Genomic DNA, 16,930 nt, shown 5'->3' with positions numbered 1-16,930 from the left:
ACTGTCAGAGCTATAAAAATCAGAGAAGACACAAACGGACAAATATTATCTGATGCCACTTATATGAGGTTCCTAGAGTAGGCAAATTCATAGAAACAGAAAGTAGAATGGTGGTTGCCAGGGGGAACAATAGAGTATTATTGTTCAATAGGTACAGAGTTTCTATTTGGGATGATGAGAAAGTTCTGGAAATAGATAGTAGTGATGGTTATGCAACGCTGTAAATTTACTTAATGCCACTGGACTGTACATCTAAAAATGGTTCAAATGGGATGGTTTATTTGTGTATATTTTACCACAATAAAAAATTTTTTTTTTAATTGGAGGCCATAGGGATATGAAGCCTGGGTGATTAGAGTGGGTATCCAGACACAAGGCTCTTGAGTTTTCAATAGGGGAGGGTTGGTGCAGGGCAATAGAGAATAAGAGTACAAGAATAGGGATGGGACACACAAGGCATGAAGCACATCATGTCTGGAGAGGAGGGTAGTGTATTTGAATATGTTGGGGAGGGATGTGCAGACTGTGGCTGGGCTCCAGGCAATGGCCAGTTCAGTCTCTTCCCATAGTCTCTACTTCAGCGGGAGCTTGCCTCACATGGTGATCCCCATATTCCTGGGCCTTGAAGAAGACCGGGGTGCCTGGGAAGTCCTTCCTCCCATCCAAGTACTAACCAGGCCCGACCCTGCTTAGCTTCCGAGATCAGACGAGATCGGGCGCGTTCAGGGTGGTATGGCCGTAGACCTGGAAGTCCTTCCTGTTGTCTGCCCACCACAGTTCATGTCTGGCAGGGCAAATACAGAATGAGGCACCCCTTTGGAGCCCCAGCCTTCATTTAAAGGCAAGGACATTTGAAGGCTCAGACACAGGCAAGAGTGATGGTGTCAGGGAGGGGTGGGATGAAGGGGGACCCTGGGGACAGAGGCTTCAAACCCAAACCAATCCTCGGCCTGATTTCCCCAGAGTCATCTCACACATGGCCCTGCATTTGCCCAGAAAATTATGAACCAATCAGCAGGCGGTCCCAAGGGGCAGGAAGCACTGGCTGCTTTAATGAGGGAGCCCCCTCCCATCCCTGGACCCTCTCTGGCTGCCTTTGCTAATGAATCTTTGTGGGGGGGGGAGGTGCCCCTAGCTCCAAAGACTTGCCTCCTGTGCTCCATGCATGTGTGGGACTCAAGGCCAGGGTTCCAGTAATGGCAGGACACTTGTTCACTAGGCAACATGGTAGTTGGGTCAGGTTGAGAACTCACAGAGGTGCCCACGTACCAGCAGTGAGAGGACAGGGACAGGCCTCTGTGGTACAAGGTGGGGGTGGGCAGAGCCCTACCTCAAAGGGGCACCAGTCAGCAGCTTACACACACCCCTGCTGCAGCCCCTTTCTGAGTTGAGAGGTGGTGGTTGGACCAGGTAATTTCTAGGACATGCCTCTCTGACATCTTCAGTTGCTGTGACTTCCCACCAGCTGCCCACCAAGCCAAAGCACCGTGGGCAGAGATTTGAGAGCCTGGCACACCTGAGTTCGACCCCCACCCCCACCCCACTCTGTGACTTACCAGCTCAATGAGCTCAATTTCTCCAATTCCAGATTCCTACCTTTACTGGGCTGTTAGGAGAGATTAAAGGAGTAAACTGTGCACGGCGCCCAAGCCCAGGGTGGAAGGAAGCTCAGTGGACCCCATCCCTTTCAGAGCTGCCCCTCCTAGTGTCCAGTGCCTCCTGAGGCCAGCCTGGCCATTGCCCTTGTTACATTTGGCTACAAGTAACAGAAACCTCATGGACTTAAGCTCTAAGGATATTTATTATTACAATTGTCAAGGGGTCCCCATGTAGGATGCTGCCAGAATTGGTTGATGCACCATCTTAGCAATGTCCTCAGGACTCAGGAGCTTTCCACCATCCCTGGATTGCCATCTTCAGGTGGCTAACAGCTCATGGAGGCAAAATATTCGGGATACCCCAGACATGACCAAGACCAGAGAAAGAAGGAGCCTCCTCTCCTTCTCACCTGTGGCTTTTAAGTGGCGTTGGAAACCTCCCACCCGCAGCCCCTCCGCAGACCTCCTTTCTCGTCTCATTGGCCAGAATTGGGTCACATGCACTTCTCTCACAGCCAATCACTGAGGAGGGGTGTGGCATCATCGCCTTGCTGTAGCCGAAGTGCACAGGTGAGGTGCAGGGTGGCCGCCTGGACCAAAGCAGTTTCTGTTGGCTAGGAGGGAGGAAGGGGAATGGTTGAGGGGTAGGCGGCTCTTAGAGTCTGCTTCACCTCTCTCGGAGTCTGGTGATGACGGCAAAACTGGTGAGTGGAGAGATAGGTGGGCCCATAGGGCTGACCTGACTCTACCGGAGGGACACGAAATAGGGTGGGACTTTGGAATTACTCCTCCCCTGCACCCCGCACCTTTGGGGGAGGGCCATTGGCCAGCAGGCTGCTCCTGTCATCTCCTCCCGTCTCAGCTCCCATGGCCAGTCGGTACCCAAGCTCTCATGGGGCCCCTTTCCAACCCGCAGACCTTGTCCTAGTGCTGGCCGCGTCTTCTCTTGGCGTGACCCACGGCAGCAGCCTCCACTTGGGCCCATCTCATTCAGCGTGTGAGAAGCAGCCAGGGCAATGCCTCCCCCAGATCGAGGCTCTTCCCCTGGATCCCTGACTCCTTCACTGACAGGACAAAGCCCTCGCTGGCCACTAGGTTCACAAGGCCTCGTCCCCTACAGCCTCCTGTTTCACTGTTCCAACCCGCACAGCCTTTCTGTAGTCACTCTGGATGCCCAGCTCTTCTCCATGTTCGTGCTGTCCTCTCTGGCCTCCCAACTCTGCTGCACTCAGCCTAGAATGGGCTTCCTCCCTCAGATCCTCCTTTACCCTGTTCAGAAGTCATCACTTTCTCCTCTGACATCCCAGCTTCCAGAACTCACAACTTACTTAGGCCTCTGCATAGATCATAGGAGTGTGTGTGTGTGTGTGTGTGTGTGTGTGTGTGTCCTATCACCTAGGAAGACGGTGAGCTCCAGAGTGGACAGGGTCTGACTCTAGGTCGCCTGTAGGCCCTGAGCACCCCTGAGGTATAGAGCATGCAGGAGCCCCCAGTCAGCATTTGCTGAGTTCAACTGAACTTTCACCTCAATATCAAAGTATCCATTATCTCCTTCAGCCTTCACAACAGTCTTCCAAGGCATCGAGCATAAGACAGTTCCCAGTGGACAGTGACAGCTCGGTTCCAGTGAGGGGAAGGGACTTCCCAGAGGTCTTGCAGCAAGGTTGAGGCAGACCTGGGCCCAGAGCTAAGGCGTCCTGGCTCCCTTGAGGCCCTCCAGCATCAGCCACTGTGAGCTACTCTTTCTGGAATGGACAGAGCAGACAGTGGCAGGTGTGGGTGTGGATGTGGTGGGCCCAGGGGGAATGGAAGGAGGGCCCATGGGCCCATGTAATGAGGCTCTGTCCCTAGGGAAGGCAGGTCTGCCTCAGTGGCAAGGGGTTAATGGCTTTGCTGAAGATTACAGCCGAGAGTTAATCACATCCCTTAATTCCACAGCCTGCCATGGCCTTTCCCATTAGCATCTGTGGTCAGTGGCTTCCCCACCCCATGCCCTGCCCACTCCATACGTGCATGTGCACGCACACACACACGCATGCCACTGACACCTTCACCAGGGCCTTGGCATCAGACTGTGAATGTGATTAATCCTTGATTCCTTGCCCCTCCCCCTCACTCTGTTCATACACGGGAGAGGCTGGACCCTGTCTCCCCAGTTGTGGGTCTGAAGGGATCTTTCCTGGAGGACTCATCCTGGGAAACCATTCAGGGAAAGAACTGTCCTTACTGAGCAGTCAGACACTATTTCTTGCTTAGTAGGCTCCATTTAGACACATTAGTAGGCCCCAGAGAGGACAGCTAGCATCCATTAAATACCCCTCTTCCCCCGGGTGGGAAGCAAGGGATGGAGGCAGCAGGGGACTGAGTCACAGGTCCTTCTTGAGTGTCCCAGGGCCTGGCAGATGATCCAGGCTATGGGGAAGGCCCTCTGGCACTCAAGAGAACAGGGTGGCTCTGGGATGGGCATGGTTTGGGGATCAATCCTGAAAGACCGCTCCCAAGCCCCACAGAGCCTGAAAGCAGCTTCTCTAGCCTGGCCCCATGGCCAAGTGGCTGTCCCCAAGCTCCCTCCAGAGCCTGTTCTCAGGAACACTCCCATCGCCCCAGTCACTGCCCCTGTGTTCAGGACCCCTAGCCCCAAAGTGACTGCAGCTCATGTCTCCAGGGGCAGGGGCCAAGGCAGACACAGCTGAGCCTCAGGCCGGGCCTCAAAGAACCAGAGCAGGCACATTAGTGTGACAGGCATCAGGGCCCTGCCACCACGGGGGGAGTGGACCCACACTGATATTTCGAGATCCTGCATCATTAACTCCCGGAGCCAGCGGTGCATTTGTGCTGACCTTTCTGAGCACTGACTGATTCCCGCAGGGGAGCAGGAGGTGGGAGCGGCCGCCACTGTTGCTGACAGCCCCTGGCTGGGGACAGAGGCAAGGCAACCTGCCGGGGGTCCGCACCAATGACCCCAGCCCCTCCCTGTGTTGGGACCATGCAGGGCTGCCTGCTGGGTGTTCCAGGCTGATGCCCCTGTGTTCCATTCCCCACTCCCCATTTTCCAGCCTTTTCAGATGCCAGGACTCCTCTACCTGGAGTCCCTCCTCATTCCAGGTGTCCTCCACCCTTGCCACGCTTGCTGCCACACGGACCTTTTTCTTGGGCTGTTTTCCCAGCTGGAAGCCCCTCCTCCTTCCCTTCACCCTGCCATATTTTACTTCAGAGCCTTCCTCTGGTCCTTCGTCCTGCAAGACAACTCTGCTGACCACCTTCAGGAATGTCTCATCTAGCCCCTTATTCTGCAGCCATAGTCAATGCTCTCTTGTCTCATTGTTTAAATAGTACTCGTGTGTGCTCCAGCTGCGGACTTAGTATGCTATCAAGTCCCCCAGATGCCCGTTGGCATGCCCTGCAGACACACCAAGGCTCAGGCATCTGCAGACCTGCCGTAGCGTCTGCAAAGGCCTGGGGAACCTGTGTGGGGCAGAGAGGGGCTGGTGACAGGGTAGAGAGGCCATGTCTAATTTGGCATCTCTGATACCACCACAGCCCTGGGTGTGAATACTAGTGCGACTTTTCAGGAAAATAGTTTACCAGCGATCAGTCAAATGCCTTAAACGGCACATCCTTTAACTCAGGGTCTGCATTTTGGGTACTCAGGAGATAATTTGAGATACAGAGATACATGTCAAAGAATATTCAATGCAGTGATAGTCTAGGAAAACATGGGAAGGGAGAAGCCAGGGCGCTTGGACACGAGAAAATGTCCTGCAGCTATGAAAATCGTGGATAACAGGGTTACCTGTGACTCTGGATATGCTCAGGTTTTCATGGTGAATGAAAAACATAAGATGTTAGGATGACAATTATATACAAAATAGGCTTCAGAAAAAAAACTAGAAAGAAATGCACAGGCTTAGGATAGTTGTCTTTAGTGTGTAGGAATTTAGCGTTTTTCTTTTTAATCTTTTTATTCTTCTGTATTTTCCAAAATTCATGCCTTACACGTATGCTGCTTTGGTAATTGGGACAAACGTTTGTGACATATATAGACACACATAGATGGATATATCTGGACATCCTTCATTTGGGAGAAGCTGTGGGCTCACCACCCACTCCCACTGCCTCCTTTCAGCTGTCCAAGCCTGGGGGACCCCCGGAGCTGCCCTCATGGAATCAGTCCTTCCTCTTCCAAGGCCGAGACGGAGCCACCAACTTCTCGGAAGACACAGCCCTGGTGCTGGAGTTCTACCCCTCGACTTCCAGTGAGTACGCTTGCCAGGCCAGGGCAGCCGTGCATCAGGACATATGATGAAGGGGTGCTCAGACCACCTGCCTCTGCCCCCTGCAGGGATGGGTTAAGGGGACCCAGTTCCTAGTGCATGCAGACAGGTAGAGGAGCACCTGGCAGCCTTCCTTGTCCTTGTTCCATGGCACGGGCCAGGATACATGGGTCCTATTCCTGTATTAGATCCATGCATTTTTATTGAACCCCTGTCCCCTCCCCATGTACCTGTCAGCGAGGAGGGAGGGATCCCCCAGGGCTCACAGACTACAGGAGAAACAATTCAGAGACCAGATGATCCAAGCCTGAGTTCCACCTTCAGAGAGTAAAGCCCCCAAGGGCAGAGACAAGGGAGATCCATGTACACACCCCGAAACCCAGAATACGTTTGGAGTTTGGCCTGGAACTCAGGAAGCCCTAAAGAGCAGAGGAGGAGGATCCTTGTGCAGGGCAAGGCCAGGAGACAGGAAAGAGGCTGGCAGTGAGGGGTGGGAGAACTAGATGTCGGGTACCAACAGATCAGGCACCTGGTAGGGCCTCAGATGCTGGGATCCGAGGAGCCTGGGGTGGGGGCTCTGGAGGGAGTCCCAGCTGGTCCTCCCTCTACAGTGAAAGGCAGTGAGCCGTGGACCCTCAGCAAGCCCCTGGGCATCTCCGTGTTGCCGCTAAAGAACCGTTTGTACCGCAAGATGCTGACAGGGAAAGGTCTGAATGGGCTGCACGTGGAGAGGCTCCCCATCACTGTGAGTCCCCAACCCTGGATGGAGCTCGTGATGGGTGGCCTGCTCCCACCCCTCTGCACCCTGCTCCACCTTGCCACACTAGCACAAGTGAATCTGGCTTCTCCAGCAGCTTCCACCAGGGCCCCTACCAGGGAAGCCAACCACTGTCATGTGTAAGGAGCTCCCCTGAGTTCCTGCCCCAGCAACGCGAGCAGAAGTACAGGGAGCGCCCATGGGATGGTGGCAAGAGCTCAATCCTTTAACCAGCCAGACCTCGGTTTAAATACTGACTGGCCCTAGTTCTCACTGTGCAACCTGGGGCAAGTTTCTTAGCCTTTCTGAACCTCAAAGTGCCCATCTCTAAAATGGGAACAACATGCCCATATAGGATCTCTCTGTATGACAAAAGAGCCAAGGGCCCAGGCTCTAGAGCCTGACTGTCTGGATCCAAATTCCAATTCCACCCCTTAACAGATTACATCACCATGGGAAAATTAAAGTTCCGGCGCCTCAGTTTCCTTATCTGTAAAATGGGTTCATAGTAATAGAATTTTTCTCCTAGGGTGCCTGTGAGATTTTTTTGAAGCAAAAGTATTTAGAAAGTAGAGTATTTAGAACAGAATAAATTCTCATTAAGAATTAATACATGATTACATCATTGTTTATTTCTATGCCACCTTTTCCCCTAAAATACTTCTGGCCATTCTGACATAATAGACCTCAATAAATGGGAGTTTCCCTACTCTGCCAGGAAACAGGTCTGGAAGTGCCAGTCGGGTCTACAGTGGAGTTGGGAAGGGAGGTTTGAGGCAGTGAGGGTGAGCGGAGGCAGGGACCAGCTCCCACCTCCCTCTCAGGCCCCGGGCAGAGCCCCTAGCAGACACCTTCTTGGGCAGTCCAGAGCACTGGGCAGAGCAGAGGCAGAAGCTGTCTTGGCCAGCATGGGCTGACTGCTCCCCTCTCCTCCCTTAGGACACCAAGCTGAAAACCATAAATGGTGAGGCCCCCACAGTGGATATCTCCTTCCAGCTGCTTTCCTCTGAGGTAAGGCTGCAGGGCATGGGAAGGTCAGGGCCTGGCAGCCGTATGCCAACTCCTGGAGCCCCACAGTGGGTTCCAACCTCCTTCACAATTGCTGGCCTTGTTCAGGGGCTGGGGCCAGGGGCTTCTGGGAGGAGGAGACAGCTGCTTTGGGTAGAAATATCTGAGGGGGATTTGAGGCTCTGGAAAACAAGATAGAAAGCTGAGATTAGGAAGAAAAGAATTGAAAGCAGAGGGCCGCCCAGATCTGGGAGTCAGTCTCTAACCCAGCCCAAGCCAAGCTGCGCTCATTGGGATCAAGGTTCTACCAGGGTGAAGTAGGATTTCGGCTGCTGTTGCTGCGGAACAAACTAGCACCTTAAAACAGCACCCATTTATGAGCTCACATTTCTGTGGGTAGGCAATCTGATACAGCATGGCTGAAATCAAGACGTTGGCGAGGTCACATTCCGTTCTGGAAGCTCTGGGGAAGAATGTGCTTCCGAGCTCATTTCGGTGGTCATCAGAATCCAGTTCCCTGCCGTTGTAGGACCAAAGTCCCTGTTTCCTTCCCAAGGGGCCTCTCGGCTGCTGAAGGCCACCTGCATTCCTTCTCACAATGGGCCCCTCCATCTTTAAGCCAGCAGGCATGTCAAATCCCCCTTACACTTCTCAACTCTCTGGCTTTCTCCTTTGTCAGCAGCCAGAGAAAACCCTCTGCTTTTAAAGGGGCTCATGTGATTAGGGCAGGCCCACTCTGATAATGTCCCCATCTTAAGGTCAACTGTGCCATGTAACATAATCACAGGGGTCATAGCTCATCATAGACATGGGTCCTGGGGATTAGGGTGTGGAATCTTGAGGGCCCGTTTTTGGAATCCTGCCTGCCACAGCTGGGTTGATCCAAGTGGAAAGATACCACTGGCTGAGCCCAGCCTGATGGATGGGATCTCTTCCTCTAGTCAGCTCTCCCTGGACTCAGAGTCCAGGTTGGACCCTGGTCATCTGGCCCCAGTGCACCAGCCAGGCACCTCCTGGAGTTCTTCCACTTTTTAGTCGGTAGTGCTGGGACAGGCACAAAGCCGGGATATGGGCAGTTCAGGACCATGAACCCAGGAAATACTGGCAGGGGCTGATGTCTGGGTCAGCCCACTCCTTCCAGTGTCCCATACCAGGAAAAATAGCCAGAAGCACTGGGGTAATACTTGGCCCTGTGCCTTATGCATGGAGAACACAGGAATTCCATGGTGAGGGGTAAGAGGTATAGTCTGGGAATGCAGCCACCTGCAATTGTGTCCCTGCAAGACCTCTGGTGAGTACCTGGGACCTCCCATTAGCACTTCCCCTTCTGGAATGTTCTGCATTGTCTTCTAATTCCTCTAATTCCTGGTGAAAAGAGTTTGTTAGATACAGCCAGACAGCCCTCACCAACACCAACACCAACACCAAACCACATGTAGGACCAGGAAGGTACTGAGAGGGGAAGACACAGAAGCAGTGAAAGACCCCAGGAAAGAAGAAGGGTCCTTAAAGAAAATGTCACAGATTTCCCAGATTGGCGCTCAACACTCCACGGCCTCTTCTCGGGGTCTAGAGTCTGTCAGTGGCCACTGCCTGTCCCCTCCTCACCTCGCCCTGCCTCCTGTCCCTTTACTGGGCACCTGTGTCCAGAGGACCGAAAGGAGCATCAAGTGCCCCTGGTCAGGCCACTGGGGGACCCAGGCAGGCAACAGGCAGGTGGACGGGACACTTCCCCAGTTGCCCAGGGGCTAGGCACAAAGGTCTCAGTAATGAATTATTCACTGGAGCTGTGCTAAGTGCAGAATTAATCCCTTTCCTTCCAGCTGGCGGCCTCACTAAATTATCCCTCCAAGTCATGCGGGAAAACGCTGCCGAATTCATTTAGCTGCTGAGTGTTTTGATCTGGGCCTTGTGATTTTAGCTTCCCCTTCCCCCAGCCCCCCTCCCCCTGGAGGCGGGTAGAAAACCTTTCAGTAATGGATTTCCGAGAAGAAAGGAAAAGAAAGGGATCGAGATTGGGTGTGTACCAGGAAAATAGTACGAGAGGAAATTCAGATTCTGTGGCCAAGTGCTCACACACACAGTTGCACACGTGCACACTCTCTCCCACCATCACATTCAAATACCCGCATGCAGAGAACACATATGCACAAACATGCACACACACACTCCTTTGCAAGGGTGCACACATTTAATGCATATATACATGCTCACACACACATGCAACTTGACACACAGACGTTTTTCACACCCACATTGGCATACAAAGAAGCTAAATCTCTTTGTGGCTAAACTGTTTCTTGGTGAAACTATCTGTGAATTGGCCAATAACTGACTCACTTTGATTCTAGAATCTTGAACTCCAAATTTGGGGGTTGACTGCTCATGTAGTGGACCCGGCATAAAGTTCTTGCAACCATCCATTCATACGTTTATTCCGCATGTGTTTGACGAAGCCTAGAATTTGGGCTGCCCTTGTGGATTGCAATGCGGAGAGGGAGGGGCCGGCAGCCATGGAGCCCATCTGCCTTGAATTCTCCCTCATCAGGCTTGAACATGGCTCTCTGCTAGAGAGCCATGAGCCCTTTTGGCATCCTTCTCCCTAAGGGGTAATGGGAGGATGTTGAGAATGGATGAACAGGTGGATGGCATTACAGCCGAGTCCAGAGGGCCCATCCCCAACTCCATCACTCACCATCACCTTCACTCTTCTTGCCCCATTGTCCTCCGGGCAACTGCAAATGTTTATTGGACACCTGCTATGTAGCAGATACTGTCCTGGTTTTAGCGATCTTACACAGAGGACAATGAGAAAAAGGCCCTGTCCTCATAAAGCTTCCATTTTTAGAGGACAGGGAGTGTGGACCAGACAATGAGCCAGTCAGTTCATGAGCAGACATCACCTCCTCGTAAGGGGCCTGATGAAACCCAGCGAGGTGATGTAATAGCAAACACTTGACAGGTTCTGAATTCCTTCCGTCTTATTGTTCCACCTGAGATGGTGTCTGCAAATCCATGGTGGGAGGTAACCTGGCCTTCACATTTGCATTCTAGCCTGTGGGACCAGAAACATTGCTTCTTCCCCCATTGAAATCAAACACAGCTCAAAGCTCCACAAGCCACTGCCTGAAGCCTGGGATCTTAGAGTCCTGTGGACACTCAGGTGCAGGGGGGCTTGGGATAATGGGCCTCTTGAGGCCCCTCATCCTCGTGGCTAACAGTTCCATCTGAGGGGCACATGATCAGATGTGCTACTGAAAAGCGATGCTTCAGGAGAAGTGAATATGCATGCCTTATTTGGGTACCTCCCTCCTGAGGATACATCCTCTTTCTCACAAGCCTCTTTCTCATGAGACCGGTCATCCTGGTTAATTGAGGTTTTGGTGAACACCATCTCCCCACACCCACTGCTTCCACATCACCCCTTCTCAGCGTTCTGGGGAACAAGAACATTGTGGAATTTCCAAATAGGCAGAGACCACAGAGGTGTCTCTCAGTCGCACCCCCCTGGACAGGATTCTCCTTGACAACATCCACCACAGGTGGTCTTACTCTTGCTCTGCCATGACAGGAAGCTCACTACCACCAGAAGCACCCTGCCCCATGGCTCAGTGGCCACAACAGATAGAACTGATCACCCCACATTGAGCCTACCCTCTCTCTTTGCCCAGGCTCCCGGCTCCACCACTTGGAGCTGCACTGAAGCCCTGGCCAGCCTCCTGTACTGGTTCTGGGGACACTGGCGCATGGTCAGCCATTCAGCATGCCGGCTGGCAGACCAGCTGACAAAAACCCTGCAGTTTCTGTAAATGGCAAGATGGAGTGTTCTCCTGGTTTGGGATATTGTGTTTGAAGTGGTTCTGTTGGTGATGGGTTAAGCTTTTTCCCTCTGATGGGACTTCTCTACAGGCACCTGCTGCTTACAGTGATCTGCTTTAAGCTGGAGTTGTGTGTATAGTACATGAATAACTGCACATAGGTTCACAAAAACTAAAAAAGAATGTACACCTGCATATACACAGCAGACTTCCCTTTATTGCACATTCGGTGGGGGTTGGCTTTGGAGGTCCATTCGGCTCTAAGAATCCAGGAGCCCGTGGCTACTCCACATACACATATATGAATAACCCTTTGCTCTCCTCCATTCCCCCTCTGATGTTGGCCTCTTCTCTTTGAAGAGTGTGATCTGGTCCCTCAGGAATCTGTGCTTCTCCAGGCTAAACAGTCTGCCTCTTTTAATGAACTGGTTTCAAGATCCCACAGCAGTTTTGGTGCCCTCCAGCTTGCAGGCAACCTCTTTGAAGTGAGGCCCACACCTGACCGGGTCTCCTAGGTTGACCCGTGCGGATTGGAGTCCAGCATGCACACGATAGGTGCTCATTGTGTTAGTCCCTGCCTCCTTGCATGGAAATGTGCCTCCTGCAAGGTTTGAGTGTTTGGCAACCGTGTGCCCTCTTGAGCTGGAGTATGGAATCCAGAGTCTTACCCAGGCAGAGCACCAGGGCACCAGGCAAAGATGGGGCCCCTCACATGGGTGGCTGCCTCCTTCTTAGCCCACAGCCCTGAGAGATGCTGGGAGGACTTGAAACCCACAGGTTTCCTTGGATGTTAGCACAGGGTGAGTGCCTTTGTGGAGAGAAGGAGGTGGCGCCTGCTGCCACCCACTGAGGGAAGAGGCGGCTCCCACAGTCCTGTCTGACCCTCCCCCTTTGCTGTTCTCACAGGGAGAGGCAGGCAGGTCTTCAATGCCATGCATGGACTGCCCTGGTGTTTTCATTTGAATCAGTTACAAAGCTCTCTGGAGACCAGACCAACGTGGGGACAAAGGGCCGTTTGACAAATGTGGAGGGGAGCCCAGAGGACAGGCAAAATCACACTGGCTTTTGATGAATTTTTATAAATTTCTTTGAAGGCCACATATGAAAACCCTGATCTGGTCCTCTGAGAAGCCCCAATACAAACCTGCCTCCATTTCCTCACCAAACTCAGCTGCCTGGAAGGCCCAGTGTTTAGGATGACATAGGAGCCTCCTCCACTGGTTCCGTCCTCTAGAGGGTTGGTTCTGTCCCCACTCCTAAGTCCTCAGCTCTGAAAATGCTACCACATGGATGATGATGGATCCAGAGAAAAAGACCCTTTCCCCTCCCGCAACCTCCCAACACCCCTGCCTGTCTTTCCTTCTATCCCAGTTCCCCTACCCAAAGAGTGTGCATCCTTAGATCTGGGTTTGAATCCTGGATCTTTCACTTGACCTTTCACCCTGAGTTCCACCTTCTTCATCCATAGAAGGGAGTCATGAGCCCTACCAGCCAGGAATATAGTGACAATTGAATGAAGGAGCCTGTGTAAGTGCCCAGCCCAGTGTAGTTGCTGACAAACATGCTGAACTCATCAGAGATGAGGACAGGGCTCCTGGGGGAGGGGAACAATGGAGCCTTGCTAATTCATCACTCGGCGCCCGCCCTTCATGACAGCTGCTCCACCAGATTCACATACATAAGGACATCAGGAGGCCTTGTCAAGTGCTGAAGATAAACATCACCAGCCCTACATTTGGTTTCACAGCAATTTTTCAGGGAATGAAGAAATGGAGAAGAGACAGACAATCATCTCTCTAGAGGCCAGATTTGCTGAAGTCCCCACTACATCCTGCCTTGAGCTGGGGCTGTGGAGGAGGTGGAGAAAGTGAGGACCTGCTTCCTGGCCTGTGAGTGGGCAGGGCTGGACCAAGAGCCATACTGCAGGCTCATACCAAGTGCCTCACCAACCACAGGACTCTGTAGCTTTGAGATTGTGAGCCTTTGACCCCCAGCCAGAGATGGAATGTATTGAGTCTGGATATAGGGATGGCTAAGGAAGATGGACATTTGGGCCCTCCTCTGGCCTGCTCTGCTCTCCCATGAGCCCAGTGCACAATTGGTGTATTGAAAAGGGGGGAGGGGAGAATAGAGAGAGAGCGAGAGAGCAAAACTTCCGGACCAAACCACTCAGAGAGTGGGGGCTGCTCTTGGATTTCTCCCCATCTCAAAGCCAGACTACCATAGCCTAGACCTCTCTTCGGCCAAACCAGATGCACCCAGTCCACCCAAGGCCATTCAGGCATGAATTCATTAACCATTTTTTTTTAATTTTTTTTCAACGTTTTTTATTTATTTTTGGGACAGAGAGAGACAGAGCATGAACGGGGGAGGGGCAGAGAGAGAGGGAGACACAGAATCGGAAACAGGCTCCAGGCTCCGAGCCGTCAGCCCAGAGCCTGACGCGGGGCTCGAACTCACGGACCGCGAGATCGTGACCTGGCTGAAGTCGGACGCTTAACCGACTGCGCCACCCAGGCGCCCCCATTAACCATTTTTTATTTGTATTTTTATTTTTGCCTCTTAGTGTTTGTTTTTGAGAGAGGGGATAGTGGCAGAGAGAGAAGGAGACAGAGGACCTAAAACACTGGGTCCAGAGGGCACTGACTTCAGAGAGCCTAACACAGGGCTTGATCTCATGAACCGTGAGATCATGACCTGAGTCAAAGTGAGACACTTAACTGACTGAGCCACCCAGGCTCCTCCCTTAGCTATTTTTTAGATCCCTAATCTGTGCCAAGGAGTAAAGGACCCTGACAGATCATTATCACCCATGTTGCTAAGGGTTCTGGTTGAAGTGCATTGCATACAAAGGTCAGAGGAAGAGTCACAGAGAAGAATGGTTTGAACTCTGCCTCAAAGATTGGCTTGGAAATTGGCAAAGCAAGGGTGTTTCAGGCAGAGAATCACAAGTGCAAAGCCATGGAGGCATGACAGTATCTGAAGCACATGGGACATATGGAGGCTGTTGTGGGAAGCAAGACTGGAGAGTTAGACGGGGCTTACATTGTGGAGGGCCTAGATGCCAGGATATAGAGTTTAGACTTCGCCATAAAGTGGTTCAAAGCTAAGGAAGGTCTTTGGCCAGCAGTAAGATGTGATCTGACCTATATGTTGCACAAAGTGTCTCTAGATGTAAATGAGAGACCAAGGGAAAAGATTAAATGCAAAAAGACCAGGTTTCAAGCTAACAAGAGTGAGCCCACAGTCTCTCCAGTCAGCTATAGCTAGGGCTCTATTTAATACTAAAATCCTTGCCAGAATTTTTAAGTATCCTTATCATTGGCTCCCCTCCCCTGACCCCCAACTTGCTTTTAGATTAACCCTCTGATACCATTTTCTGGAGAATAAATTATGGCCCCAATGAGGATTAACACTCAGGCCCTTCTTTGCTGGCAGACAGACTCAGAGCTTCAAACCCCACCGCAGCTGCAAGACCATGCGGGATGCCATAATGAGGCTTGTGATATGCATGGGAGGCAGCAAGCCCTCTTGGAGGAGCCCGTTTTCTGAGACTCGCCTTCAGCTGAAGAGATAAGAACCTACAACTGGGGCCACAGGAAATGACAAAGCAGTGACTGATCGGGGAGCTGCTGCACAGGGCTCATTATGGTGCTTGCCAGCGGGCGAGACACCCTTATCAGGGAGTAAATTGCATCAGGCCTTCTGAATTACTAGCGATTGGAAGCAGATTTCTTGGGACGCACTTTGTTAGATACCTAATGAGCGGGATACAGGCGGGCAGAGCCCAAGGCCGGCGGGGCGGGGGACAAATGTCTTTGTTAAACAGAATTTGTCAGTTTCCGCTCCAGGCTCCCTGGGGAGGGTTCAGGGCCAGCTAATTGAATTAAGAGCAAGAGCGCTCCAGCGAGAAGGCTCAGGGCGGGGCAAGAGGCGGGCAGGCCGGAAGGCGGGCGCTTTCAGCACCAAGGACAGCAGCTGCATCCTGGCTAGTCTGTAATTGCCAGGGCCGGCTGGAACTGTTGCATTTTGCATGATCAGGGATTTGGGGGATGGAGTCGGTAGGAGGGAGGCAGAAGATGTTAGGGGAGGAGGACGAAACAGGTGACCCAAGAAGCCTGGAGCCTGTGATGCTATTGGCCTGGTCTGTCTCAAAAGACCCTCCTCTGCAGGCAGGCAACAGTGAGGGCTGAGAGGCATAAGGAAAGGGTGTCTTCTCTCCACCACGACACTCACGTGGTGTGGGGCAGCTGCGGAGCACAAGGAGTCGTGGGATGCGCATCAAGTCTGAGCCAGTGCATGGCTGTGCATTGCTTTGAGCTTTCAGAGTAGGTCTCCAATTACAGCTCTAATGAAGCAGGACATGCTGCAGCCACGGAACCACAGAGTGAGAGGCCACTTGTCAGCCCAACCCTGCCTCAGCCAGCAGGGCTAGGTCTGCCAAATAGAAAAGCAAACAAGCAGGCTTATAGGGCTAGCAGACTCCATCCCCACCTGTAAGAAAGGAGGAGAGCTAGGAAAGGCTGGGCTTACATAGGGAGGATTTAGTCCCCAAGTCTCTACCCCCTCCTCATGCCCATTTAAGCATTATCCTCTTCCCCCATCCTCCACCTTGGCCACCCACCATTTCCAGCAGCCTGGCCCCTTCCTTTAGCCCCAGACAAGCTCCCTTCTCATGAGAAGCAAGGAAAGGAGGGCAAAATCACCTCCCCAAAACGTGGGCAGATTGAGACTGAGGAGTCTAAATAGGCAATATTGGGAAAAGGAATGATTAGGGAGAATTCAGGCACTGTGTGGGACATTGTGGTCCTCCTGGCACCCCTTATGTGACCAGAGTACCTCCTTTGGGGCTTGTACTGTATGGAAATCTAAAGATTTTTCTGTAAAGGTCACCCACTGACTTGCCCCCAGGCCAGAATGGATCCTGGCGAAGTTGATTAGAGCAGGGGACTAGAATTGTGGGCAGGTGTCCCCTTCCTCCCTCACCACTACATGTACATCTCTCCAGAAGCTGACTCAGCTTGGTAGATAGCGGAAGAACATTCTTGGTCAAGGGCATATGAGCATATGAGTAGCTGCACTCCCCTGCTAGAACTTCCAAACAAGTTCTCAAGGTCTATTTGTAGGAGAATGTAGGGCAGTCAAGCTTCCAAGACCCCAGACACATCTAAATGGGGCACTGTAAGTGGCAATCTGCCTTTCTTTTGAAAAAAAAAAATTTAAGTACCTAATAAGTACCCAGCTCTGATCAGGGGCCCAGTAAATGTCAGGTCTGGGCCACTGAGTTTACCCAACTGGTGCTGAACCCACACAGGGTGGATGTCAGGGAGACAGGTTTGGGGGAGGGGACACCCTCTGCAATGTGTCCCTGCTTTAGAACTGATGGGGCTCCTCTGGAGACCTCTCCCTTGATTTCATTACTTCCACTTCCTCCCCTAACTGGATTAGATGGCAGTCTATGAAATCCAGGGCATT

At 52.2% G+C, this 16,930-nt stretch overlaps 1 protein-coding gene across 8 annotated transcripts in view; it reads left to right on the top strand.

The window, feature by feature from the left end:
- The window catches only part of CCDC33 (coiled-coil domain containing 33), a 109,705-nt gene that overhangs the window by 48,615 nt on the left and 44,160 nt on the right, over window positions 1-16,930 (top strand). For all 8 annotated transcript variants that reach the window (XM_058737076.1, XM_058737072.1, XM_058737075.1 and 5 more), the window contains 3 exons: window positions 5,725-5,854; window positions 6,484-6,617; window positions 7,569-7,640. In XM_058737076.1, coding sequence (XP_058593059.1) covers window positions 5,725-5,854; window positions 6,484-6,617; window positions 7,569-7,640 — 336 coding nt within the window. The remainder of the gene's footprint in view (window positions 1-5,724; window positions 5,855-6,483; window positions 6,618-7,568; window positions 7,641-16,930) is intronic.

The sequence above is a fragment of the Neofelis nebulosa genome, chromosome 7 (assembly GCF_028018385.1).
Source record: "Neofelis nebulosa isolate mNeoNeb1 chromosome 7, mNeoNeb1.pri, whole genome shotgun sequence".
In the NCBI taxonomy this organism is placed as follows: domain Eukaryota; kingdom Metazoa; phylum Chordata; class Mammalia; order Carnivora; family Felidae; genus Neofelis; species Neofelis nebulosa.
This window is presented reverse-complemented; position numbering and strand designations above follow the sequence as displayed.